This window comes from Nomia melanderi, chromosome 6 (assembly GCF_051020985.1).
Source record: "Nomia melanderi isolate GNS246 chromosome 6, iyNomMela1, whole genome shotgun sequence".
Lineage (NCBI taxonomy): Eukaryota > Metazoa > Arthropoda > Insecta > Hymenoptera > Halictidae > Nomia > Nomia melanderi.
In genome coordinates, this window is record NC_135004.1 from 5,256,756 (window position 1) to 5,283,619 (window position 26,864).

General features: G+C 36.1%; 4 protein-coding genes across 5 annotated transcripts in view; 1 reads left to right on the forward strand and 3 right to left on the reverse strand.

Moving 5' to 3' along the window:
- Window positions 1-407: 407 nt before the first annotated feature.
- On the reverse strand, window positions 408-3,167 carry LOC116427878 (protein phosphatase 1H). The gene is made up of 6 exons (XM_031978712.2): window positions 2,772-3,167; window positions 2,434-2,691; window positions 2,112-2,329; window positions 1,745-2,015; window positions 1,408-1,667; window positions 408-1,340 (listed from the first exon to the last, which is right to left on the reverse strand). The coding sequence occupies exons 1-6, from the start codon at window positions 2,955-2,957 to the stop codon at window positions 1,115-1,117; spliced, it is 1,419 nt and encodes a 472-aa protein (XP_031834572.1). The 5' UTR covers window positions 2,958-3,167; the 3' UTR covers window positions 408-1,114.
- Window positions 3,168-3,539: 372 nt separating this feature from the next.
- Window positions 3,540-8,679, forward strand: LOC116427916 (APOBEC1 complementation factor). Of its 2 annotated transcripts, XM_076368187.1 has the most exons (7): window positions 3,540-3,819; window positions 3,887-4,086; window positions 4,766-5,795; window positions 6,276-6,450; window positions 6,533-6,855; window positions 6,950-7,079; window positions 8,040-8,679. In XM_076368187.1, exons 3-7 carry the CDS (start codon window positions 5,088-5,090, stop codon window positions 8,138-8,140), a joined length of 1,437 nt encoding a protein of 478 aa, XP_076224302.1. In that variant the 5' UTR covers window positions 3,540-3,819; window positions 3,887-4,086; window positions 4,766-5,087; the 3' UTR covers window positions 8,141-8,679. The 2 variants fall into 2 exon arrangements, with proteins under 2 accessions (XP_076224302.1, XP_031834632.1); XM_031978772.2 differs by having other exon boundaries at window positions 3,540-4,086.
- Window positions 8,680-10,281: 1,602 nt separating this feature from the next.
- On the reverse strand, window positions 10,282-12,695 carry LOC116427901 (uncharacterized). The gene is made up of 3 exons (XM_031978748.2): window positions 12,409-12,695; window positions 11,402-11,758; window positions 10,282-10,797 (listed from the first exon to the last, which is right to left on the reverse strand). Exons 1-3 carry the CDS (start codon window positions 12,612-12,614, stop codon window positions 10,431-10,433), a joined length of 930 nt encoding a protein of 309 aa, XP_031834608.1. The 5' UTR covers window positions 12,615-12,695; the 3' UTR covers window positions 10,282-10,430.
- Window positions 12,696-14,547: 1,852 nt separating this feature from the next.
- The window catches only part of LOC116427909 (lachesin), a 48,759-nt gene continuing 36,442 nt past the window's right edge, over window positions 14,548-26,864 (reverse strand). The window contains exons 4-9 of the mRNA XM_031978759.2: window positions 23,682-23,867; window positions 22,432-22,624; window positions 19,371-19,499; window positions 19,170-19,289; window positions 18,783-18,953; window positions 14,548-17,012 (exon numbers count right to left, since the gene is read on the reverse strand). Coding sequence (XP_031834619.1) covers window positions 16,633-17,012; window positions 18,783-18,953; window positions 19,170-19,289; window positions 19,371-19,499; window positions 22,432-22,624; window positions 23,682-23,867 — 1,179 coding nt within the window. The 3' untranslated portion in view covers window positions 14,548-16,632. The remainder of the gene's footprint in view (window positions 17,013-18,782; window positions 18,954-19,169; window positions 19,290-19,370; window positions 19,500-22,431; window positions 22,625-23,681; window positions 23,868-26,864) is intronic.

The window sequence follows — 26,864 nt, forward strand, 5'->3', positions numbered from 1 at the left end:
GAGTGTTCCTTACTTTACTGTAGAAATTCTCATTGTAAGTAGTGTAAATTTTAATATTCAATGTTATGACTTATAGATGTTTAAATACTGAATTAAGTAGGTATTCATACACACATTTCATTTCATTTCAAACAAGGGATGAATAAAATGATTTCCAATCGGACATGCTATAATATAGGAAGGAGGATTTTAAAATCGTTCCTTCCAGAAAATTTCCAGAAATATGTTTACAAAAATATTTTATAGATATAGAACTATATGTAAAATTTATGATAACTAAAACCTGACCGTTGCTTTATTTGTCATATTAATTTTTTATGCAGAAAAAGGTGTGTGGTATTAAGTCTTATTAGTAGGAACGAAATTAGTCATTTCAAATCAAATCAAAGTTATATAAATGAATACAATATACGTTTATTTTATTTATCAATTATAATGTTTACATCAAAATAAAAATAAAATATATAAAGACGAGACAAAACTTACATTTCTACTAACATTGCCAAAAAAGCAATGCATCTTTTATGTACAATTTTTAGTTTCTGGTCTTATGTGGATCAACCACTTAAAGATACTTTATATATACTAGTTCATAGTAAGTATTCAAAAATAAAAATAAATACAAGATTAACAAACAAATTATTCACTGCACTACATACTTATGATAAAATTATTTTCGTACAAATTTTTTTTATTATTTTAATTTTTTCATCATCAAGTCATATTCACCGCTTTCATTTATTCGTGATGCACGTAAAATGCTGCATACGCCTTATAAAATTAAATACACTTTACTTCTACTTTGGATGCTGCATAACACTTAAAATTAAGTTACACTGTATTCAACATTCTAAAACTGGAATGTTCCATTAAATAATTATGACATTCTTCTAATTATAATTTTAAAAAGGTGGCAGTATATAATAAATTATCACGCCAAAAGAAAAACTGCTGGAAAGTTTAAATCTGTAGTGTACATATAAATATTTCTTTTTAAAAGCAATGTAAAAGCAATTACGTTTTTGTGATTGATTACTACACTACAAAGTGAATACTCTTTCTCAATTGTAACGTTCCTACTAAAATACAAATTAATCAGTTTTCATCAATTTGGTCATGTACTATGTGGACTTATTAACTGATATGTAGTTTTTAACCATTGCTTATGTTCACACGAATATGGGTACAAAGGTACTACTAAAACACTGATATCGTCAACTGATGCCATTGGTAAAAACTTTTCATCAGTTTCTTCAGGATTTTCTGATTTGCCTACCCAAACTCGACCAATTAGTCTACCTCTTGCTGCTTGTACTAATTCTTGAGCACCCATCGTAAGCCTGCAATACAAATATTTTTGTAATCGTCATTTTTGAAGTAAAGATTTTATCTTTTAAGACAGAATACCTATATTCTAGTGATGGAGTATCAGGAGCTAGAGTCTTCCTGAGTATGTTTGCTGCTGCCTTATCTGATACAACATCCCAAAGCCCATCTGTGGCTACAACAACGCAGTCACGTTCTGTGAGATTGTAGTTATCCAAACTTATGGAATGTACCTCCGGTTGTGATGATAGGAATGGTTTTATACTAACTCCTGTATTGGCTGCTTTTAAGCCATGATCTCCAAACCCTCGAGTCACACCTATAGTGCCCATCACTCGACTCTAAACAAGAACTCAATATTACATTCCTACATGAAACAATATTAACAAATAAGTAAACATTGATAACATATAATTACCCTTTTTCCATGTCCTGAAATAAGAGGTAGTTTCAAATCAGAATGAGTTAATACTTTGTATGCCCAACCTGTCATATATGGTTCCCTGTACAAAACCATGGAACCTAATTCTTTCTGTAATGGTCGTTTTCGGAACTCTAACGGTGTGAAATGACTTTTCAATAATTCATTACTTCTTAAAAGGCCAAGTGCTCTAACACGATTTGATTCTGAATCAGGAGTATGATCTCTTGTCAATGCACAATGAATTTCTTCCATCACAAGTACAGCTCTGTTTGTTAGACATTCATTAAAAATATTAAAAATTTTAGTATCTACATTATATATTCAAAAGAAACCTAACAAAGTTAATAACTAGGATCATTACCTAGAATCACCAGCACCCGCAGCATACAGTCTACCATTGAGAAATAAAATAGTGATTGCTGTGCAACCACCACCCCCATTTTGAGCCTGGGCTTCTACCATTTGATCCATCTGTCTATATGCCAATTCAATAGCACCAATAACTAAATCTCTTCCTTTTATAAGTTCATCTTCATCTTCATTTAGTAACATATTGCCAGGTATTGCCATTAACCTTTCCTAAAGAATACACATTAAAAAATATTTCCTATAAAAACAAAATATATATATATAGAGAGAGAGAGATAGAGAGAGATTCATAAGTAACTCTTCATAATTCTTACAAGAATTATTTTATGTAATTGTAATCTTGCTGTTAAAGCAACTTGATATCCAGCATGTCCATCAAACATAGAAAACATAATATAAGGCAAAGCAACATTAACATCAGATAATTTCAGGTCTCCTCTAGTTGCAGAGGCTTGATCTTCATTCCAAGTACTTTTTCCAGCATTTATACATTCTGCGTAACCAGCACACCATGGTAATCGACTCAGATCTCTTGGAACTATGATTGGTCTTACCCTATGATCAGCGCTAACCTTGGATGTAAATAGTTCACATAGTCATTATCAAGGACATATCACTATAACAATTATTATAATATGTTTAAATAACATACTTGAGTTTCTTCTGCAGTTAACCCTAAAAAATTTGGACGACTATATGGTTTATTTTCTACTTCCGTAGTAAAGTTTGAATTCATATAATCTGTTATCGCATCATTATCTGAATCGTTAGGGTATTGTAAACCAAGTTCACTTGCACCCACAGCATTCATCAACACTGATTTAAATCTGTTTAACATTTTTTTCTGCTATATATGGACACAAATATGACAAATACAATATATCACAAAATTTAATCGATTTTGTCATGACACATATTTTAGAAGGAAAATAGAACTTTTGGTGACATCTTAATTACAGTTTCATTTTATACTAAATTACAAACATGTATGTGTACTTGAGGCAATATTAATAACATGAAATCACAGATGACTTAGAAAATAGACTGGACATGCGCTATATTTTTTTATCGCTGTCGATTGCAGCACTTTAAGTTTGTGTATCATTTTGGTACTAGGTTTGACGTTACCGACAACTACAAATTTTAGATTTATTAACAGAATATGTATTTCTGTACATATAGTTCATTTTATATATAATCATATAACTTGACAAGAACACATACATGTATTTACTAAATTTAAATATTTGACAATACTATATAAATTTTTCTAATCGGGTTCGAATTGGATTGAATATATTTCTCATGTTATAGAGGTCGCTAAAAGCAGTAATATGTCGATGCTACAGATTTCTGGTAGTATCCACTCCCATACGTTTATTCTATTCTGTAACTTTTCTATGATAAAACTACACTCTAATTGTAGGTTGGTTATCTGTCATCTGTCAGACGCAAATTATGAAACTGTTCTCATACTAAAAATTATGTTCATCATACTTTTACAATTCTCTGACATAAATAATTTGTGAAATCTACATTATTTATGAATTAATAATTCTGTCAATTAGTAGCATCATGTTGACAATTAAACTGTCAACAATGGAATAGGTTATATCTTTTACATATAGCAGATAGAACCACAGATAAAGTATAAAAATAGATCAGACTCCTTAGGGACTTTCAAGGCCCAAGTTAAATAAGTAAGTAGTCATGCCGACTTGGAAATCCAGACCACAGACCATAAACTTGAGATAGTGCAAATTACAGTCAAGATAAATGCCACAGACTTAAAATGCGTATTTAAGTATGTATGCATTTCGATAACGAGAAGCCACAGCAGTCTTACAATCTTGACGCCTGGAAGACCGAGACCGACCAGCAGCCAACCGAGTCGGTTGCTGTCATGATGCAGACAGTGCCCGCTACACGCACCCTCGTTTACACGAGTGACTGGGTACGCAACGTAGGTAAGGAGAACATTTCTATTTCTACATTTGAATGATTCAGATCTCGGTTTAGATGTTAGACGTACGCTCCACATGGATCAAAAGCTCGTAAATATCATTTTGGCACAAACGGAAAAATAGTTTTTGTAAACTTTCTCTCTTTGAAACGCAAAACGTAACACTATCCTACCTCCCGTCGGTATTCTTATTAACAGAACTTATTGACAGTCGATAATTAATCATATGATTATTGTCATCTGAACAGCATTCTTCAAAGTATTATGAATAGAATTCAATTCGATTCGAAAAATTTATATAAAAAATAAGAATTAACTATTGGTTAAATTTCCCTCTCTACCGAATATTGTAATGATATAGCATAGAGAGGATAGGTAACCATAGCCATTTAAATTGTCTAATATTTTTAATTCAATGTGATACAGCAAAATTGGGTAAATGATATTCTTAAATGTTTTTTATGACGAACATTATAATCTTTTGATTATAGTAAAATTAGTGAATGATAACCAATGCTTCTACGTGATATAAATAATACATAGTGGGAAATTTTTCAATCCTAGATCCATTCGTTCCAAAAAAAAACGTTTTCAAATTTTCTTAATTGTTTATTAAGAGTCGGTTGTTCAATCGCTCATCTAAAAATTTTTCACCCATATAATTTACTCGTGTTGGTTTGCAGCGTTTAAACTCCTTCGAGACAATATGAAACCTAATACGGGTCGCACGTGCCCCTTTCGATGCTTATTTTACATTCACGCAAAAGACTGGAAGAATCTATTATCTCTTTTTAACTGAAACCGTTTGGACAGCATTAAGAGTGACACTTCGGTTACTGTGATTGGTCCATAGAAGGTGTAGGCTTCGTACATTTCGAGGAATTCTGTTCGGGTTTACATGGGGTAGGGGTCGGAAGAGGAATGGGGGTGAAGGAAGAGACTGGATCGGTTGGTCCTTGGCAGTTCGTTTACCGATTTCGTGACGATTAAGTCGCTCATTTCGCAATGGATATTATAAATACGTTACCAACCCGATTCGAAAACGGAACCTCGGCGGAATGTCAGTTGACCATAAGGTTGTTGGAAATGCTGCAAAGAACGAAATACGAATTGGTACAAGAAAACGGACAACGTCGATTGACCGCACCGGAAATTGTTCACGGTGAAAAGCAACGTGTGAAAGGTGCCGAGATTTTTCTCGGACGTTTGCCTCGTGATTGTTACGAAGACGAATTAATGCCTGTTCTCGAGAAGCTTGGTCGTTTGTGCGAACTGCGATTGATGCTTGATTTTTCCGGGTCCACTCGTGGTTACGCTTTCGCATTGTTCGAAGATTCGAAAACTGCGAGAAACGCCTGCGCGAAACTCGACGGTTATGAAATCAGACCGGGTCATCGTATCGGTGTCGTTAAATCGGTTGATAATTGCCGTCTGTTTTTCGGCGGTGTGCCTAAGAACAAGTGTAAAGCGGAATTTTCCCAAGAACTGAACAAAATTCTCGAGGGCATCACCGACATTTATTTGTATCCGAGCGCTCATGATAGGACACAAAATCGCGGCTTCATTTTCGTCGAATTTAAGGATCACAGGGCCGCCGCGATGGCTAGACGGAAATTAATCCCAGGAAAAGTTATGTTATGGAACCACGAAATTGTAGTCGACTGGGCTGATCCCGAGCCTGGCGATCCTATTGACGAAGACGTTATGAAAACGGTAAGGTTTTAATGTACAATAAAAATAATGCGTAAAATATTATAACCCCTTGCCGTATTATTTACTTCTGCTATTAGACTCCTGTGGCATTTTACTATTGACAATTTGGAAGAAATTTAACAAAATTTTCTGTTCTACTTTAAATAGAAATTTCATTCAGAGATAATACATTGATAACAGCAAAATAGTTTTACGCTTTGATCCGTGGGGAATGAATAACATTGAGTTTTGTTAAATTAGTTTGTAAATCTTCATCACGAGTCTCACTCGTCATTGTACGGCAAGGGATTAATATTGCATTTTACCATTTTTTCCGATACTAATAAAACAAAAGTAAAAAAAGAAGGACGTATACTTCATATAAGCGTTGCACGGAAAATCTTTATCGCTATTGTTTTTTGAAACAAAAATTCATTAAATTATACGAAAGTTTTAATGCACATCAATAATGCATTGATGCTTATAATTATTCTCACTTAGGTTACTGCCCTTTTCGTGCGAAACTTGCCTTTAGATCTATCGCAACAGAAAATTCGAGAAATATTTCAGAAGGCCACGAAAATTGCTGTACTGAAGCTAAAAAAAATTAATCACTTTGCGTTCATCCATTATGAAAACCGTAGAGCCGCCCAAACCGTGATGGATATAATGACGGGTGGGTGTCAATTATTTAATATTTTAATTAAATTTACATTAATTCAAACTCTTTACAAAATTGATGCTTATATGAAAATTAGAGGAAAATGGCATCGCTCAGTCTGAAGGCTGGGAGATTACTTGGGCGAAACCGATCGGAGCTTCGAAAGTTTTGGAAAGGCAACGGCGTATCAACGAGGCAATAACAAACGGAAATTCGCAAAAATGCGATCAGAGTGATAAGAAAGCAGCTTCAACGAAGAAGCATAATTTGAAACCTAATGTTGATTACAACGATAATGAGGTTACCGACGTTTTATCGGTGCACATGTTCGCTTTGCAAAATTTTATTAAAGAGAAGTTCAATGCATCTTGCCTTTTCAATTCTCTGCAAGTAGGAAACTCACCGACTTTTATATGCAAAGTAAGCGTTCACAAATATTTTTTTTCTTCAATAAATCCATAGTACTTCCATCATCATTTTGGTGGAACATTTTTTATTTCTTGCATTTCCTTAGATTACCATTTCCAAAGATTCGCAATTTCTCTTCGAATATCATGGAGATCCAATGCCTACAAAAGAAAAGGCAGTCATTGATGCTTGTACGAAGATGTATAATGTCATCACTACTACATTCCGAAATAGCGGTAAGCGAAATCATAAAATGAATTGAGTCAGTAAAATCAGAAACAATGTAAGTCGAATTTTTATTCCACGTTAAGAAAAATCACATTTCGTACATTTAAATAATTTTAAAAAATTTCAAGTTTAAATAATTTAAATATTTGTTCTTCTCTACTTCTAAAAAATTATTGACACGTGATTTATGTAGTTTCTGATATCACCAAGTCAATAAGCTTCACGATTTAGCTTTCTTCTACGAAATACATACTGTCCCGAGGAACCTTCCAGTACGAGTTGGCATGGACGCTTAGGCATGTAATTTGATACTTGGTTTGTTTTGACGCGCTTAAGACAACCCGTGCACACAACACAAACTTTTTCCTCTTCCATTAATAAAACGTTCTCTCTTTTATTTCTATTCTTTTTCAGGCATAGATTTTAATTTTGAAGTAATTAAACTTCTAGAGTGTTTTTTTAAGTTACTTCAAAATTTTTTTTTTTTAAGAATAATACTGACTTCCGTTATTACGTTGGATTTTGTGATATACAATTTTGTATTTCTTTTTATTTTATTAAGGATTTAATATAGTTTACAACCGCTGCGTTTAAATTTTGTTTATGATTCAATTTAGTATTATTAACAACAAAGTAGTTGACATTATATCAGTGATATTCAATTAATTATTTCTTTCGTACGTGAGCAAACTTAAGAGTAAACTGGGCACTCCATTTCATCAAAATTTCGTTTGCAATTTATTGACCGAATGGAATATTGGGGATTATGTTGGATTGTGTAGAGGGAATAAGTCACTCAATGGTATCAGTTATCCATGTCCATTCGATTAGTGTGTCCTCTTCAGAACGATTTATTTAATATTAACATAAAACCCAATATAATAATTTGAGATATATAATAATTTAGAAAATGTAAACAGTGGTAAATACATTTTATATGTAAACGTCTTTTTTATGTTTCTGAACAGCGTTACAGTACAGTGAGCAGTATCGTTTAGAACAAAAATTAGGCATTAATCCTGTGGATGATTCACCACACTGCTGGAATAATCGCATCAATTACAGTTAAATTAGTGACCTATTTCACAGCTAATCAACCAAAGATCATTGATAATATTTATGTAACGTAGAGATCCAAACGCATGATGATAGATAATGAGAAAAACTCGACACATTTTACTGCATTGTCAAATCTAATTTAATTGAAAATTTTAAAAATCGCATTGAATTTTAATAAAAATAATATTTAGCGATTTAAATATAGAAGCACATTTTTACAAATTGTACGAAATAATACGAAATATCATTCCGTTTTCGTTATGCTTCATGAAATAAACTTTTAATTGTGATATTTACAAAAGAAAATCATAACGTTTGCTATTAAACTGTAAGTTTGGAAAGAATGAATTTTATTTGAAATTCAAAAAAGCGTTTTAGAAAATCTGGCAATCGCAGGTTCTCTACGTTAAGCGATATACAATACAATACGCAAATATATTTAACTATCAATATTTAATTATCAATTTTAGTATGATAAAACAATGTTTCTATACTTTTAACTATACATTATAAACTGGATATTAAAAAGATACTCAATAATAATCAAAATCTACGTTCATTCATCATATTCGTTTTTAATTATTTTTGTTGTTAAGTCTAAAGAATCATTGTTTTTTTATTTTCCTAAGCACAGTTGAGTTTAAAGTACGCAAATGTGTTAAGTTTAGTTTCTTTTATGATTATTTTATAAGATTTTAATTTATTATGAGATTGTAATAAACGAGAATACATAAAAAGATATTGTTTATTTTTATTATTTAATAAACATAGTATAATTATTTTTAAAACAGGTTATTAAAAATATGAATTAAAAATTCGAAAAGTTACATATGTTACAAAAATACATAACCTATTTTAAACTTCAGTGTTCTAACTTTCAAAATCAAGATATCAACTTCATTTTAGAAGCTTAAAAAAGGGAACTATAACACTTCCCAAAAAGAGTAGAAAAATGAAAAGTCGCTGATAATATATACCTTCGAACAGCCATATATAAATTCTTGTATAGATAGATGGATAAGATTTCTTTTAATAATTAGAACGAACCATGACCGTCGAGAAGTAACATTATTCGATCTTCGGAAGTTAAATTGTAATCGGAGAGGGTACAGTTATTCTCCAAATAAAAACCTCGAATCCAAAGCCTCATTTTCTCCGGCTTCCAATTTCGATGCTTTCCTTGTAGTAATTCGGCTAGCAGTTTCTTTAGAAATCCAATTGTTTCCGAGTAATGAATTTGTATTTGCAATGGCGGACCTTCGAGTCTGCATATTGTGACAACTGATCGACATTTGCGGGCTAGTTGTAATAATGTTTTATTACAATTAAGTTTTATCTAGAAATATTTTTATCTTACCATTGTAACAAAGAGGCATTATTTCTCAAAATCTTCTTTACAAAAATTTAACATCCTTAACTATCCTTTATTATCCTTTATTATCATTTAAATGTAGAGAAATTAACATATTTCTTTACAAACACAAATGAGCGGTTTCGTTGAAAGGAACAATTTTTAAACTATGAACAATTATTATTCAAACAATTCAAATTGATTAAAAACTGTTGTTGGGGTTAATTTACACAACGAATTAAGTTATATTATTCGCAGATTTCTTCTTGTAACTAACTTCTGAATATTCTATTAAATTTACGTAATTACCTAGTTTTTGGTACATAAAATATAGGGAACATTAAATTGTTGTACATATAACCAAATTATTTATAATATTTGATAATATCAGAAAGTCTAAAAGAATATTATTGAATAAATAATTTGTCCTTATTGAATAATCCTCTGATTAAAAAATTCTTTTTATCAAAACGTTAAATAAACGTCAATAAATTTTAATTAGAAGATTAAAGTTAAAGGAAGTCAAAATGAACTCAGTTTACTATTAGATTCAATTTATATTTTAAATGGATTTAGACATATTAGATCGAATTATAAATAATTTTTAGTATCCTGTCTTAACTTTCTTCTTCTTTTAGACAATTTGCAATCGATATTACTGTAATATTAATTACACCATCTCCGGCGATTTAATGATCAGTTACTATTTGCATACTTACTAATTTTCTTATCGAAAAAGTACGTTTATTTCACTCCAACTGAAAAGTGTATCTACCAAAGTATTTATTAGTAATGCCACATAATCGTTATGATATGTATTTTATTCAAATTATTCAGATTATTTAATAATAACATTTACCATTACTATTATTTCCATTTATAAAAATATAGTCAACAGGACCTGCTGTTTTGTATTTATATTTATTTATTACATGCTTGGAGAGTCATCTTAGACAATACTAAATCGTCCTTGGGGTTTTATCAATGGGTGTAACATAGCGATGTAACCTTCAAGAGTCCTTCTCATAATCTCATCGTCGTTGTTACCGGTAACATTTTCAGCCTTCATACAGAGCATCATTTTTCTCGCTTTGTCGTCACATTCATCCTTTCGTTTCCTTTCCGGAGCGAGTATTTCGTGCGCGAAGTCGATCAATTTCACAGCCACGCAGTCGAGGACCGTGTCGTGCGGTATTTCCCCGTACCCGCTTTCCGTGCATTCTTTGATCATAGCGTTCATCCACGCCCAGTCTTCCCACACTTCGCTGTACTTCACGTGCTGATTGTCCAATTGCCACATTAACTGAGCTCGGTACCTGAATTACCAAAAATACTTATTTCATCATTGGAACGGACTTTATTTGATTAACCCTTATCACTCCAACCAGCAGTTTCACTTCCAAGCAAACCAATAAAAAATAATTACAACATTAAAATATGTATGAATTAATTTCCTGTTTTTTGATATTATTTTTTGCTTATCCAACATTCACAATTGAATTTTCTTTTTGAAATTAATGTAGGATTTCTAGTTAGAGGGAAAGCTTAGTTTAGATTGGAGTGAAAGTCGTAAATTTAAGAATGAGTGGGTCTAAAGTTTAGACTTTAAACGCATAAACAACGGAACCCAGAAGTGTACTGTTGATCAATTAAAACAAAAATACTAGGTTAGTAGGGGTTAAAACATCACCCCTCGTTAAGTATAAATTCCTGGCCACCTCGAGTGCTAATCAGGACCTCGTTGTACCTGATGAATATTGCAATGCGCTGCATTCGTCGCACGCCGGGAGTCGATAAAAGTCTTTTCAGAATAGGAGAAACGTCCACTCACCTCTTTCCCCTGTCCTCCTTCCCAACCTACCACGCTGCGTTCCCGCGATTCGTTCAACGTTATTGGAGAAAGAAGTTGCGCGCACTCACCCCCACTTCAGCGGATTCTTCTCGAACTTGACGTTTTTAAGGTTTTTCAGATAGCCAAACATCGTGTAGTCGATGAATTTAATTTGGTTGTAATCGAAGTAGAACTTTTCCAGGTTAGGGAGCCGCTGGAACACTGCGTAGTCGATTACTTCGATGTTGTTGAACGACACATCCAGGGTTCTCAGGTTCTGCGTGTCTTGGAACCAGTCGTTAATCACCATCTTCAAGTTGTTGCCCCACAAATAAAGATTCTCCAATTTCGTCAGAGCTATGAACGCGTTAGGATCGACCGTCTCTATTTTCGATCCGTGGAGGTCCAGAGTGACCAGCGTCGCGCCGAATTTTGCAAACTGATGCCTGTAAACAAGCCAGTATATAAAACTTCTATAATCATTGATTGTGATATTCATAGTAATTTATATTTCCTTTCGCATAGAAATGTTCACTGGAATTTTTGTTTCGTTTTGTCGTTTTAAACATGAATTAAGAAACAAAATTATATATCGTGCAATGTTTTATCACTACGAATTTTTATTGCCACCATTCCTCGATTTTACACTCGTTAAACATTCTACGCGATGCACATTACTTCTACTACAAACTTTTCATACATTTTCTTCCTGTTTCATTATAATAACTTCATCCTGGATACCAAAGTCTCCTTATGGTTCCAATTACCTGTTCACCTACCTAATATATCGGTTTCGAACTTTTAATTATGAAACAAAAATGTAAAATGAATCCCCGAAATCGAATTTCCTGCGTACTTACAAAACTAAGTAATTGTAATAACACGACAGGTGAACTTTTTCAGTTTCGTAAATCCCAGAACAAAGAAGATTATGGCTCATTTGCCGCAATAACGGCGTAATTCAACAATTTCGTTTAATGCAAACTAATTTAAATTTCTCCGCGACATAAATTCTTAAAACGCTGCTCCCGACGACGTGAATTTGCATAAAGGTATCCGTGGCCGTGAACATGCTACCATGATTTCGGTCTTTTACCCTGGGAGATTCGTTATATTAGAGTCGGTGATTTCGATGGTTGTCGCCTTGCTGTTCGCCCTCTCCAATCTCGATAGATCTCTCAGCTCGATGCATCGCAAGATTATTGATCCGCTGCGCTTGGTTACGGTGGTCCTGCAGATGCACCGAACGGTTACCGCATTCGCCAGTAAACCGAGAACAATAAATAATAACGCGCGGCCCATGATTCACCAGAAAGACAAAAGCCAGCCGCGGACGCGAGTGTTTAATTAACTGAACGCTCTTGATACCCCAAGCTCGATGAGCAACTGAATCGCGTGGGCGGGCGTATCGTCTGCGCCGCGGTACGATTTCCGCAACCGATAAGGGAATTAGTTCGCGCTGCGGAATTAAAAGAACTCACCGACGTGTATCGTAAGTTTTTTCTTTGTCCCTTCCTCCATGTATTCATTATTAGTTCCATTTCTCAGCACGCGTTGGGGATATACTCTAGAATATTTCTCTGTTTGCGTAAACTCGAAACTTTGTAAAATTTTTCCTGTGCATCCGGGCTATGATGACGTTTTGTATATCACGATCGTGAGAATTTCGTTGATAAGTATTTATCAAGGCGACGATGTGAAAGTGAAAATTTAAAACGAAGCTTAATTCATATGATTGTAAGGACTGCACTAATGAGTATTTTTATTAGTGCAATGTTGTAAAATTGAAAATTTCAAACGAGGTTTAATTGACGTGATCACGAGAATTGCATTGAAGTATATTTAGTACAGTGATGTAAAATTGGAAATTTAAAATGAAGTTTAATTGATACGATTGTGAGTAATTCTCGGATCAAGAAGAACGGAGAATGCACCCTTGATTTTGAATGGTTTTCAAAACGCCGCGTACACGAATCTAACGAAAGAAAATGGAAGAAAATCCGACTCTCTGTATCCGTTCCCGCCGACGAAGATTTATTCGCGGCACATGAGGACCCGGCCTAGACCGTCATCAATACTTCTAATCCAGACGAGTTCAGTCCCGTTTTCTTCCCTAAATTTCTACACGCAGTATCGGCGAGAGCTATTCGGAATCAATTGTATATTTTAAGGACAGCTGGATTTATATTCAAACGCGCCGACGATTGATCCAATGGCGAAATTTTTGTTCTATAAAAAGTAACTGCGCCGCAATGGACAATTCTTTGTACCGTAACTTTTGAATATCTATTTTTTATTGAATTACTCGTATTAATAAATTTTGGTCCCTATGAACAACTAAAGTTAATAGCAATAGTAATTTATACTTTATTCATAGGAAAATTAAACGTTTAATTTCTGAAATGAAATATGAATAACGTTTGGAAGGATGTATCAAGCTTAGATTGAGACCTTTCTGTTTCCATGTATATCGATGAACTATAAAGGAATGTCAGATAATGCAGCAATAAACGACGAATAACTTACAAATGAATTACATATAAACTATGAATAATAAATGGTCTGTCGGTGCTCAAACGCGAACATGCTGTAACGAGTGAAATGCTGCAGGGGATAATCAGAATGGAATTAGTAATATTCATGACATGGTAAAAACAACGTTTATTGTCGTACATATATACACGAATACACAACTCAGGTGGTTTTAACATCGATAAACGATACATTTACGTGCTCAATCGAAGAACGTTTTGCGTACACCCGATCATCTGGTACGCAATACGGGTCTTCGTTTGACTGGATCACATTGATGCCTAGCAATTTGTTCGAGACAGTGAAGGAAATGAGTCAATTTTATCGGTTAGTTTCGAACGTTTCTAGGTACGGTGGCGGCCAAAAGGAAGTTTAATATTCATGGTTTTTACTTTCGGTATTTACGTTTCGAAATTTGGAAAAGAGAAAACCGAGAACCTTCTTCAACCAGTCTTATTATTTTAGAAGTCAGTCTTAATAAATTCGCAAACAGAGTCTTTCAGTCATTATGTGTCTCGAATTACAATATTAAATATAATTGTGATAGAAAAAAATTGTATAATTAAATACGTTTTTACAAAGACAGCTATTTATATGTATGTTCTTTATGGATAAATCAGATACAAATATGTTTAGAATAGTTTGGATCCAATTAGAAAATTAACTTTCTTTCGACTGCCACTTTATACGCGCCTTAAATTATGTAGAGTTAATATTATCTCATTGAAAAATATTATAACAAGACTACGATTTTGTTGTGTCCATGGTATATATACAAAAATGCAAAAGTAATATAATGAGAATTTAACTAAAATGCATTGAATTATTTGTTTCCTTTTCAATCCAGTAAGACATGGTAATGAAATGCTTGTGACAATAAATTTCATCGTCGTAAGAATAAAATCAACTTACATGTGTGATCGTGGCAGTATATTTAATTATTGTGTAAGGATTAAAATGGGATATCGCAGGAGTCATCGAAGCGCGACGTTACAGGGGGGAAATTATTTGTACACAGTAACCACTTTAACGTGTTGAACAAAGATATTTCAGACGATAAAGTTAGATGAAAGAAATTGAAACTAACTTAATAGGTATAACTGTTTCAAAGTATTTAAAAAATCAATTTTTTTTATTGATTTTGTAACGTCGGTCATCGGTGGCTACCACAGCAATGAACGCTTTGACAGGCAGGAAACGAATGCCTCTTTAAATTCCCATTTCTCAAAACCGAGTCTATAAAAATACAAATATTCATAAATGTCGGCAGTCTGATTATGATTGGTAATAACGGATAATCGGAAATTTCAAACAGAACCAATAAAAATCGTTTTTGCGTTTCGCACGATCCGTTACTGTTTCCGGGTGTATATTTATATAATAATTACGCTACCGGCTTGTCGTATACAACTACAGTTATTGTCTTAAAAACCGTTCGTTTTATTTACACCATAGAATGATATACCATCGATATCACGTATGTTTAATGATGCAACACCAATAGTCCAAAAGTTGTCTCCCTGTTTCAACTTAAGAAGGTCTTCTGATTTCTCGATGTTTCTTAATCGTTTTGTTTTCGAATCTTTCAAGAACAACGTGAAAAATTTCAAATTTTCAAAGTTTTCTATGTAAAGATTTTTCATATTTTCAGTTTCTCAGTAATTAGTTTTAAGAGTGTAAATAATAAAAAACGATTATCGATAAGCGCAACAATAGAACCCGACGAATTAAACTTACCGAATCATTTGACTCTTTTGAATGTCACGTGCATTTGAATAATATTTACACCATCCAAACCAGAAGACCACCTTAACGCGATGAACGTCGCGAATTCAGATTAGAACGCAACAACTTAATCCGATACGTGTATCGAAAGTAGTGTGAACTTAACGTATAACCGGAAGCCTAGGACGCAATAGATCGTTTTCACGTATTTTCATTCTACTACAATGTAATTTGTACTTTTCGGTATTGGTTTGGCGCGCGTGAAACCGCCGCTTCATCCAAGAAGACACAAAGAAATATAACTTCCAATCTTCTTCTCTTATTGTAAATCATTTCAAAATGTAACAACAACCGTCATGATAATCGACTTTCCTAGTAATCTCATAAATATTGGATTTAAACTAGAAACTTGAAAGCCAATTAATCCATTTCCGAATTAGTCTGTTAAACAATGGTCCACAGTGCTAGGATAATCGGCTTAAATTAAGAACTATAATAGGCAACACCTATAATACTGTCTTTCCTCGTTACTGTTGTTTCAACGACTCTACAAAACATCCATCGCGGTACATAAAATTCAACGATCGATGCTGATTTATACCGACAGCAACTTCGAAAAGCAGTCAGAACTTCAAATGAAATACCAGTTCTTCCAAAAAAATTCTATACTCTCAGTCTACAAAAGCCGTTAAACGCTCTTTCATTCGCACAACCATAAAAAATGTTCGCAGAATCATCTGCAACATTAAAACAACATTACGAAATCTGATTTATATCAATGTCTCCGCTCGACAAAAATAACAAGTTCAGAAGCATAAGCCAATAGCGCCGCGAGTCGAAGTTTCAAAGCAACGCAACGGCTCGACTCCCGGCGTGGAGTTATAGATGCAACCGTGACCCACTACTTTCTATCCAACAATATGCTTTAATATTGCCGCGCAAACGAATTCGCTTTGGATGTATCGCGCAGTATATTAAATCATCCCCTTTCTATAAATATAATAAGCGTTAATTAGCCGGCAATTTCGCACGCGCCAAATCAACACACTCGAGACAATCGGCTTTATGAGCTACAAACGACGATCACTATGAAAGCGAATATTAATTCTAAGTAATTTAATCGACAATGCCGCGACGACGTCACGCTGTTCTGAGTATTTAATTGTGTTGGCGGGAAATGGGCCGGCGCGGGGGCGGGAGCGGGTGCTGGGTACACCGAGACTTTCGACTTTTTCACGGCACCCTGGTCCGTCAAAGCGTTCGAATTGTTCCTCCTCAGCATTGGTGTCGAGTGACCCATATTACCGCCGTTTTTCGACAGCATGCCGTCCCGGCCGAATGAGTGCAATTTACCCCTCCTGTCGGTCTGCTTCTTTGACCCGTACCTGTCCGTGTACTCCGTGTGCCGGATCGGCGATAACGTCGTCCTCGGCGGATGCAATTCTGAGATAATAGAAACGTTAATGAACACCCGGTAAAGAGAAGACGCGGGAAAGAAGGGACTCGTTGAGAAAGAAGTGTGGACAGTGGGGTGGTCTTTCTCAGGAGGAGAGAGTGAATACGGGAATTGTTAAATGCATAAGACCTCTATTTATTGAAAATGATGTTCGAATTGCGGATCATTATACGAATTCAAATATTTTTAATGCTAGGTTTATGGAGATTTATTGTAGTGTTTATTGTGTTGTTCTTGGTAATATTGATGTTTATTTAGAACTTGGAAATTGGAGGTTTGAAAGTGAACAATCGGGATACATGTTCGGTGTAAATATTTACCGAGTTTGTGAAATTCAATATTCATCAAATTGTTCCGGAAGCTTACTGTTAGATGCAGCTAGAAACATATAGTGAAGATAGAAAGTGAAAAAGAACTACAGTTTGGATATTTTATATATTTTCTTGTATCGTGTGCATTCTATGCAATTTTGTAGTTTCAAGTTTCCGAATAAAACACTGGAAAGGAAAATTCATTAATCCAAGAAGATAATCGTGAATTTGAAGATTGATAGTTTCTAAGGTGGTTTTTTTATTATTTTATTTTGATATTATTATATAGGTGAAACAGCTAGAATTGAAGTTTAACATATTTCCGTTGTTATCTAACCCTGTATATTGCGAGATTCCAGACTTTATGCAAATATAAATTTTCGTGGAGCTGTTCAGAAAAGGAACTCGTTATACTTTATGGAATTGTTTAGTGTACTCTTTAGTCACAGATAATCAGAGTTCACATAAATTATGAAAATTGCTACAAACCTGAACTTTTACGAATACATACAGCAACGCGTTTTAATGTTGACATACAAATTTTTCTATTAAAGTTTAATCTTACTTTCAGTTTTTCAAATTAAAGATTCTATCATACTGGACCGATGGAAGATTCCCACTTATACCATATCTCCATTGAGCCGTTTAATCAATAATTTAACTTTTGGGTATCTTTTAGTTGAGTTTCGAATGTGTCTCATTACATAGTGTATTAATGCTCTGGTCGTTAAATAAAATGGCAGTTGAGATCGAATTAAGGATCAACATTGAGCTATAATGAAATTATGATGCGTATACTGCAGAATTAATCTCTTTACATTTTCATAACAGAAATGTGATTAAAATCGGTGATTTACTGTTGAATGAAATTAACTTGGCCTAAACGTTAAAGCGTGTGGATAATACATTTCTGGCAATATTGCATCGATGTTCATTATATAATTTTATTTAACACACCTTACAGAACTTACAATCACAATTTATAGGAGAGAATATTATACAGATCGACATAATCCTTTACGTATATTCTCACCTCTCTCTTATTTCAACATGTAACAACAATTTTATCATTATTTATAAAGAAAGCACAGTCAAAGCGTTAAATGAAGTTATCTTAAAACACAGTAAACAGAAGTAAGGAAACATGCAACTGATAATAAAGAAGTTACTTTAATTTCAAATAAAAAAATTACTTTAATTTTAAGTTACTTTTACATCAAATTAACAGTCGAGTTTTGATAACAAGAACCTCGTTATATCGAGTCATGGAACACTTAAAGTTCATCCAAAATTCCAAAAATTCCAAAAAACCGCGTTAAATCAATTCAGCGTTAACCGAGGTAGCATCAACCAGAATCCTACTATAATAAAACTATCCAATACAAATCATCGACAGCTACTTTCCAAAACCAGCGAATCCCGCCAACAATTCGTAATCCACGTTACCTTGCAGCCCTATCGTGCCTTTGGCATTCCCAAGTAAATTCTCCGCTGAGCAGGTGTAGCTGCCGAAATCGTCCCTGTTCAGTCGCTTGATAGTCAGGTTTAATTGATATGCGTAATCGTTCAGCGGGACCTCCGATAGATCGTATTTCTCGTCCGGCAATAACTTTATACCTGGAACATCCGCGTTGTGTATCGTTAACGTCGAGTAACAAACTCCCACCCCGCAGTGATTGCACGATAGTGTAGTACAATAGTGGAAAACGGAGTTTGCTAGAGAATAGCGGGTGTGGGGGTGGATGGGAACTCTCAACGATTACACCGGAACGCGTCCGACGACATTGAGAAACAGCGCTCCCGCCGCCATTCGATATTGTTCGCGATCCTTACCGTCGTTCCTGCTCCACGTATTCAGAGCTTTCGGCGAGGACTCGACGTAGCAATGAAGAACGACGTCGCTGTTAGCAGGTGCCGCTACTAATTGGTTGGAGACTTTAATCAGTGGTTTAACTGCGGACCGAGAAAACTATAATTAATCATGTAAGTTTCCACGGAAGGAGCGCCGCGACGCGGAAAGCAAGCCGCACTTACAACGAACGTTGACGGAATAACGTTTGCTGACCGTCGGCGGGAACCCGTTCGACGCGATGCAAAGGTACGAGCCCATTTCCTGCCGTAGAATGCCCGCCAGATGAAGCTGCTCACCCTCGTACGTTTTCACTGTATGAAAGATGTGTCTAGTGAAATTATTTCTGTTATTGTTTACGCGATACGCCGAACGGATATTCACAACCGGTTTGTTTGAACTCCGTGGCGCTTCGGACTGGGTCGCTGTTTGCGTTAGGCGCTCTGGAGTCTAGGGTTTACAATAACAGGATTAATGTGATTATTTTTTATCGAAATCGAGAGGGAGAGTTCGGTTTCGGGATGAGGGTTTTCTGTATCACTCAATTAACCAATTAAACATTCAAAGATACGGTGTAAAAGCCAGCGGAAGCGCATTATTATTTTAACAGTGGAGCATTCAGACCGACGAGTAATGTTATTCTAATAAAGACTCAAAGCGAATATCTAGTACTCGGTCTAAGGATAATATTTGAGATAATTTTCCCAGAGAATCAAATATCATTACTCTAATATCGTGAAATATTCAAGCATTTTTACAATTCTCGTCAAGTATAACGAAATTATTAAACGATAAACTTACTCGGATTAAAGTTATCAGCATACTTTAAAAACAAAAACTTGGAACTCCGTCTGACAACAAAGTTCAACAAACTCCGATGAGCTCGATTTTATTTCGAAGCGGATGCTCGAACCCTCGGAGCGGTAAACAATTTTTCTTTCAGTTCCAGCCACTGCAAATTGAACCGTGGAACTTTATGTTTGTATAAAAGTCTGCGATTTAATTATAGCTCGCTGTTCGCGGTCGAAGTGCACCGTTGAACGCATTTCACGACGAGGAAGAGCCGTTCCTGATTTCAGTCGAACTTGATCCTACCGTGTTTGTCCCGTTATTTCGTGTTCACTTCTGCAGAATTATCGTCTGCAACGCGATCGTCATCCACCAAACAGTCTCTGAAACGATTCAGCCGTATAGAATCGGTTTAAACGTTTTTCGTTTCATCCCTCACATTGCCAAGTAGAATTCCTTCTGCCCCTTATATCATATTTTCTATATATTTTCAACCAGTCAATCTCGTTTTCGAACCAGTCAACTTTTCAATCGATCTGAATAAAATTCTGGGAACATGTAATTCGATTATTTAACGCATTGACGTTTATTTGTACAATCGACGCAATCTTTCTAACGAAACAGAAAGTACAAAGTGAAGATTTTTCACAGCGATTGATCCCTCAAACGTCGTTACATGTGTTTCTAGCGATAAAGCTTCGTTTCACGGTGGATTCGGGCAGTTCGCTTTCAAAAAATCCCTTGGCAGCGCGAGGGTTAATATTCCGATCTTGGTTACGGTCTCGGCCGAGGGTAAACGCGTGCCGGGTGAAATGACGTGGATGGATCTGCTCATTAAAGGATCCGAAACAACTGGCAGCGCGGAAGGGTTGGAAGGGAGAAAGAGAGCACTCGCCCGCGATACGGTTTCCACGGTCGAAGATCGGGCGGCGCGGCGGGATCGTTGGCGCGATATAGATACCGAGTGGTACACACTTTCGCAATACAGTGTACACACCGAATATTGCAATCGGGTACGCGAATCGATGGGGTCGGCGGAGAGGAAATATATGTAAAGTCAACATCCATCACTCACCGTTAGAAAGGCTAATCGGGTGGCTGATTTTCCAACGGAACGCGGTGGACCCAACAGGGTCACGACCCTTACTCCGCCATCTCTCCCTCTCCCCCTTCATTCACTCTTACCCTTCATCCTTTTCCTCTCTTTCTCTCTCTATGTAACCCGGGAAACGCTTAACCCTCTTAGTATCTTACAATTTTTTTGGATACCATTTTGAAGCGTCTCGGCAGATAAGCACGTTCATGGATATTATTGAAATTAACATATTCTTACTAAAAAAAATGAAGATAACTTCGTGAAGTATACATATTTTGTTTTGATAGTGTTCTTGGTTAGAAAGTCATGAAAATAAGATGTTTTCTTGTACGATCAAATTGTGTTAAATGTTAAATTCGAAAAAGATCGTGGCTTTTGGGTGCTAAGAGAATTTGTCTCTCTAATTGCTTTGTGGGAAAGTTAAAGGAATTGTTTTAATAAAATTGTTTGTATCATAGGAAATTAATTGAGAATTATTTTTTCGAAAATGTTTAACGTCTTTCGTTAGTGCTTTTCCTTATGACCTCGTTAAAAATGATCAGACCTAATAGCTGAAAATTAAGAGTTAATTGTGAATTATTTTTTCGCAAATGCCTAAGGTTTCTCGTTAGTGTTTTTCGTTATATCGTCGTTAAACATAATCAAGCCTAACAACCGCAAATCAGAGCACCGCGGCTCTCGCCTATACCTCCAGACTGTTGGGCGCGATTCATCACACCACCAAAAATGGTACTCTCGGAAACACCAGCTAAACTAGCCGACGTTAAATCAGGATTTTAAGAAAAGAAGACTCGGGGCGCTCAGCCCGCAAGGAATTTTCCTCTCGAGCAGTTCTTATCTGAATGGATTATCTCAGCGCATTAGTCGGAGATGCTCAGCAGCAATCTCGTTGATCAAGGCTTCGGCAAACTATAAATCTATCCTTCTGATGTGCGATTCGTTTAACAGAGAACGGTATCAATTAATCTTTGTCGGCCAAGTTATCGATGAATTAATTGATTGTTACGAATTGGAACTTTTCGCGTTTCGCAAGATTTACTCTAGAATGAAAGATAAATTTCTGTTTATCACCCTCAATTTTTGAAAAATTTAATTTTAGTACAAGTCTACGTAACAGCATCAAGATTGATTTTTAAATGATACCATTTTCTTGCTATAATAAGTAAAAATTAATAAAAAATAATATCAATTTTTGTAAAAGTTTAATACACATACTCTAAAGTTGAATAATGTTATTTAGTGTAAAAGTTAGAAACCTATATGTACAAACATTGTATTCACAATAAATTATGGACTAGACGATTATACCAGAAACTGTGATATGTAACTGGTTTATTAACGATGGGAAACCTAGTCAATACCTCGTTGAACACCTTGCTCGGTCCGCAGGGTGATATTTCGGCCGTCCTCCCGCCGCCAGATGACCACAGGTTTTGGTGTACCAGTGGCCCGACACCGTAATCGCAGATCACTGTTCTCTTTGGCCGTTAGGAGATCGGTCGAGTCGTCCAAATCCATGATATCGGGCGGTATCACTACCTTCATGTGACCCGTCTGCGGAAAAGATCGTTACCAGCCACCATATAGTACCATTTAACCGCTGGCGGAAAAGATCCGACCGCGGACCAACCCTGTATTCCCTTGGACATTTAAATCAAGCTTAACCCTAGGATTCGAAACTCAACGAATGCGACTGCTCAGCGGAGACTTGCCTTTAATCTAGGTTTACCGCTGGAAAAATACAGACCCAGCGCAGTTGTAACTACAACCGGACACGTTAGAAGAAATAATGTCCTCCTCCCTCATTCTCTATCTCTTTTGGTCCCTCTCTTTTTCTCGCTCGTTATTTTCAGCAACCTTTCCGGGGAAAATTTTGTACATTCAATTAAACGATGGTATCTCTGATACTTCCGATAGTAATAATTTTGTTGCTTTGACAGTGCCGTTATAACCAATCGGCCCGTGGAGAGATAGTACGCATTAAATATTGCCGATGGGGTTGCAAATGCGTTTCGATGTTTTAATATTTACCCTTGAACGATGACTTTGAGAATTTAATGTTGCGAAATTTCGATGAAGACTCGAAAGTTTAACAGCTTGTGAATTCGAATGCCTCGGTATTTAAAAATTCAAAAATTCAACGATTCAAAGATTCAAGTATTCGAGGATTAAAAGATATAAAAATTAAAATGCTTAAAGATTCAACTGTTCAAAGAATCAAGCACAACCAAAAATTGTAGAAATTGAAATTCCAAGCCATACTCCCACATTCCCAAAAATTGGAAGACCACATGTTAAACATCTAAGGTTCAAAGTTTTGAGGATCAAACTCGATGACCAAAACCGCAAAAGTCCGAAAGCCAACAATCCACGCGTAAGTTTTCGTGCAAGAGGTGAGTTCTGCTCGATACAGCGGATCCGCGGTCTCCGTTTCTGTTCAGCCGCTATCGTCCCGTTAATTTCAAGTATTCGACGCGAAGTCGATGAAAACGGACTTAAATCACGTGGAAGTTCTATTGACGGCGAAAAGACTGAGGGACTTTTCAGCGTTTCCGTTAGCCGTTAATGGTAACGGAGTGTATAGTTAATCTGACGGGGATATTATACTAACCTGACTCCTCATGGGCTCCGTATTAACTTGACACATGTACGTGCCAGAGTCGTTCGGTTGAACGTTGGTCACGTGCAGTTTCCACGTGTTATGTCCGTTGTGAGTGACAGACAGCCGCGGGTTGTGTGCGACCATGTGCGTTTGAATGGCCAGGATAGCTTTGGAGTCCGACTTTATCCAGGCAACCTGTATAATAGAACCGGGAGCGCGGACGTTTCGCCGTTTCAGCAGCTGATTATAAACCGCGGGTCTCTTGTGCCCGTATTACTTACACCGACAGCCGATAATAACGGTTTCAGAATTAGGATTTCGGGTATTAGTTATGGACGGCGCTTCTCCCCACCTGTCTGGGACACGTTCCCTCCGCTTAATAATTTGATACGGTGAAGTCTGGCGTGACTTGTTATCGGAATCGCTCGTCGATACGCTCGCCTATTACATTTTGCCGGATCCCACGGTTCCCGCGAACATCGCTCGATGAAAAGTTTCTTTCCTTCGGAGGCTATCGCGAAGTTTCCGTATCAGCGCGGAATTTTGCATCGATATTATTGTAAAATCTAACGCGTTGAATACTGAAACTAATTTTTCAACTTTACTGCGAGTCTCTTCCGACCCACCCACGTTTTCATTTTCTCCGTAGCATTTTGTTTGCTTCCTCTTTTTCGATTTAGTTATCGATTTGGTATTTTGTCAGAGGTACGCTCAAACTTATAAAGCATAAGAAAATCATTTTCTAGTAATAATTACTACATTATGTGCTTCTACTTTTACAATAATATTTCAAGTTTATACATAATCTGAGGGTTAAATACCTGTAATAACAGACGTTAATATTAACATATTTTTATAGCTTTTAAGGACTAAACGAATACTAAGAAATTTCCGGTATTAAGAAAGGCGAAATTTTTAAAATACTAAAAGTAATGCAATAAAGACGGATACTTGAATCTCCTTCAGCTGGTTTCCGCCAGCATCCAGGTCTTGACTCCGTGTATTTTCAGCAATATTTCTGCCACGAAGACTTTTAAGAAATAACTTGGTTAATTCGCGGGACGAACGTATGGTACCCACTCTAGGCATTGAACGGATCACTTCCGGCCGGAGAACGTACGGCTAGATGGACCTGAATTATCCACGTACGCGTGCGCGAATTGTATATTCGAGTGACATACGAGTGCAACGTGTTACCGGCGTAAAATTTTCCGTCGTGATTTCCCTTTATCCTGCCGTATTCATGAGTTCCAACGCAAACACGCCCGTTAAAGCGTGTAATGTAAACGTTACACCGTATAATAAGGAAAAGAAGGCAAAACACAGGCGAAGGAGCTCGCATTACAGCATATTTTAATCCCCCATACTTTACTTTCCAGCTTGCTTCTCTCTATTTCCCCGGAAAAAGACAACAACGTTTCCGCGCACACGCCGACGTCTGGGTAGGAAGGATTTTTTTTGTCTTCGGATTCCGTATTCGTCCTGCATTCAATTACGCCCTGTTCAACTTCCGAACGACAACAGCTTTGTGCTACTAGAAGCCCGTCATATAATTATTCACGTTTCTTGCGACGCACACGACGAATCCTACGAAGCGGAGATTATAACAATTAATTAAAAAATTTCCGCACGCGCACGTGCGAGCTTTCTTGCGTGCGCCTGCATGTTTGTGTACCAGCTCGGCTCTGCTGTTTCAACCATCATTAATTTCACTGTCCAACAAATTAGAACTTTTCTTATGCATTCCAACATCCGGTCGGCGATTCTTGTAGATTCTCGCGCGCCGCATACGAATCTGGAAACCGTTTTTCCACAGGCGTCACATTTGCGAGGGAGTGTGCGGAAGAAATAAATGTTTCATGTTTTAAACGCTATTTTCGCGTAAATTGTACGAGCTGTACAAACATTTCTTCGTGTATAAGATTTTATAATCCTTCTTGGATAAAATTTTGAACCCTTTAACTAGCTCGATTTATGTTAATACTTATTGTTGTAATTCACAGTTTATAATTAGAAAGATCCCCAAGAATTCTTAGCTCGTTCGTGATGTTATAAAATTATGAAAACAAAAAATAAAATGTTTTCTTACACCCTTCAATTTGCATGCAATTTTTTTCTCTTCACGGTTCTGCAGAGGAATATCAATTGACATGTTATTAACGTATTAATATCAGCTCGTAAATGCAATAAATATCTACTAACCGTAATGTAAATTAGTAAATATTATGAGTATATACTAATTCGTCTACCAATAAGCCTAGCGCTGTACGCTAATTTCGTCAGGCGTCTAGAATCATCTCTGAATCATCCTCGGGCTGTTAATTTTACAGGGTCGACCCGATATCCACATTGCGGGATATCTACGCACCACGATTTCCCTCATTACCGCTGGATCTGAGAATTCACTTTGCTATGACTCGGCTGAAACGTAATTATTTACACGCGCCGGGGTCATGGGCGCAAGTCAGTGAACACTGTTATTGGATTCCGGCTGAATCAAATTGCAATCCGGGCCAACGTTAGCTACCGATCGGTTCTCGTTTGCGCGTGCATACTTGCTGCGTGCTCGATCTGTCGTATATCAAACGACGGTCCCATTGAACGGTTGAAAGGTCGTTTAATTCGCGAACAAAAGCCCTCGAATGACGCGAGCGTATGGGGGCGGGTTTCGATCCAATAGAATTTAAGGTGTGCATAAATAACGGTGATAGACTGCAAGTCAACCACCCTGTCCCCGTATCAGTTGACGGAATGATTCTACCTGTTGGCGGGCGAAATTGTTTGTAAGCGAATAATCGGCGAGGAACGACTGCTTCGTTCACTTCGACGAGGAATTCGGATTCGGAATGTCAGATTAACATTAACCGTACGGGCACTTTGTGTATACTTATTCCTATCGTAACCAGTCGAGTAACTGGTTGCAAAATAAAGGTAAACGAGATCGATGACAAATTTTCCTTAGTGGAAATAGAAACAAACAGAAAGACAAAAATTGAAGAACTGAAGGAAAGGAAATGCAGAATTTTCACTCAAATGTTAAAACCGGTCATTTGACAGGTTCGTGTTGCAAATATTTTTAGCTAAATTTTCTCAATATTTTATTTAGATGATTTGTTGTATTTATTGAATTACATTGACGTTCGAATGTCTAAAACTGATTTCCTTGAAAACCTAAATTATATATCAGTCTTG

Coding starts and splice junctions, on each gene's coding strand:
- LOC116427878 (XM_031978712.2), bottom strand. CDS start 2,957: ATGTTAAACAGATTTAAATCAGTGTTGATGAATGCTGTGGGTGCAAGT. Junction 2,016..2,111: donor GCGGGTGCTGGTGATTCTAG/GTAATGATCCTA, acceptor TCTAACAAACAG/AGCTGTACTTGTGATGGAAG. Junction 1,341..1,407: donor ACTCCATCACTAGAATATAG/GTATTCTGTCTT, acceptor TTTGTATTGCAG/GCTTACGATGGGTGCTCAAG.
- LOC116427916 (XM_031978772.2), top strand. CDS start 5,088: ATGGATATTATAAATACGTTACCAACCCGATTCGAAAACGGAACCTCG. Junction 5,796..6,275: donor ACGAAGACGTTATGAAAACG/GTAAGGTTTTAA, acceptor ATTCTCACTTAG/GTTACTGCCCTTTTCGTGCG. Junction 6,856..6,949: donor CACCGACTTTTATATGCAAA/GTAAGCGTTCAC, acceptor GCATTTCCTTAG/ATTACCATTTCCAAAGATTC.
- LOC116427901 (XM_031978748.2), bottom strand. CDS start 12,614: ATGGGCCGCGCGTTATTATTTATTGTTCTCGGTTTACTGGCGAATGCG. Junction 11,759..12,408: donor AATATAACGAATCTCCCAGG/GTAAAAGACCGA, acceptor GCTTGTTTACAG/GCATCAGTTTGCAAAATTCG. Junction 10,798..11,401: donor AAGAATCCGCTGAAGTGGGG/GTGAGTGCGCGC, acceptor TTGGTAATTCAG/GTACCGAGCTCAGTTAATGT.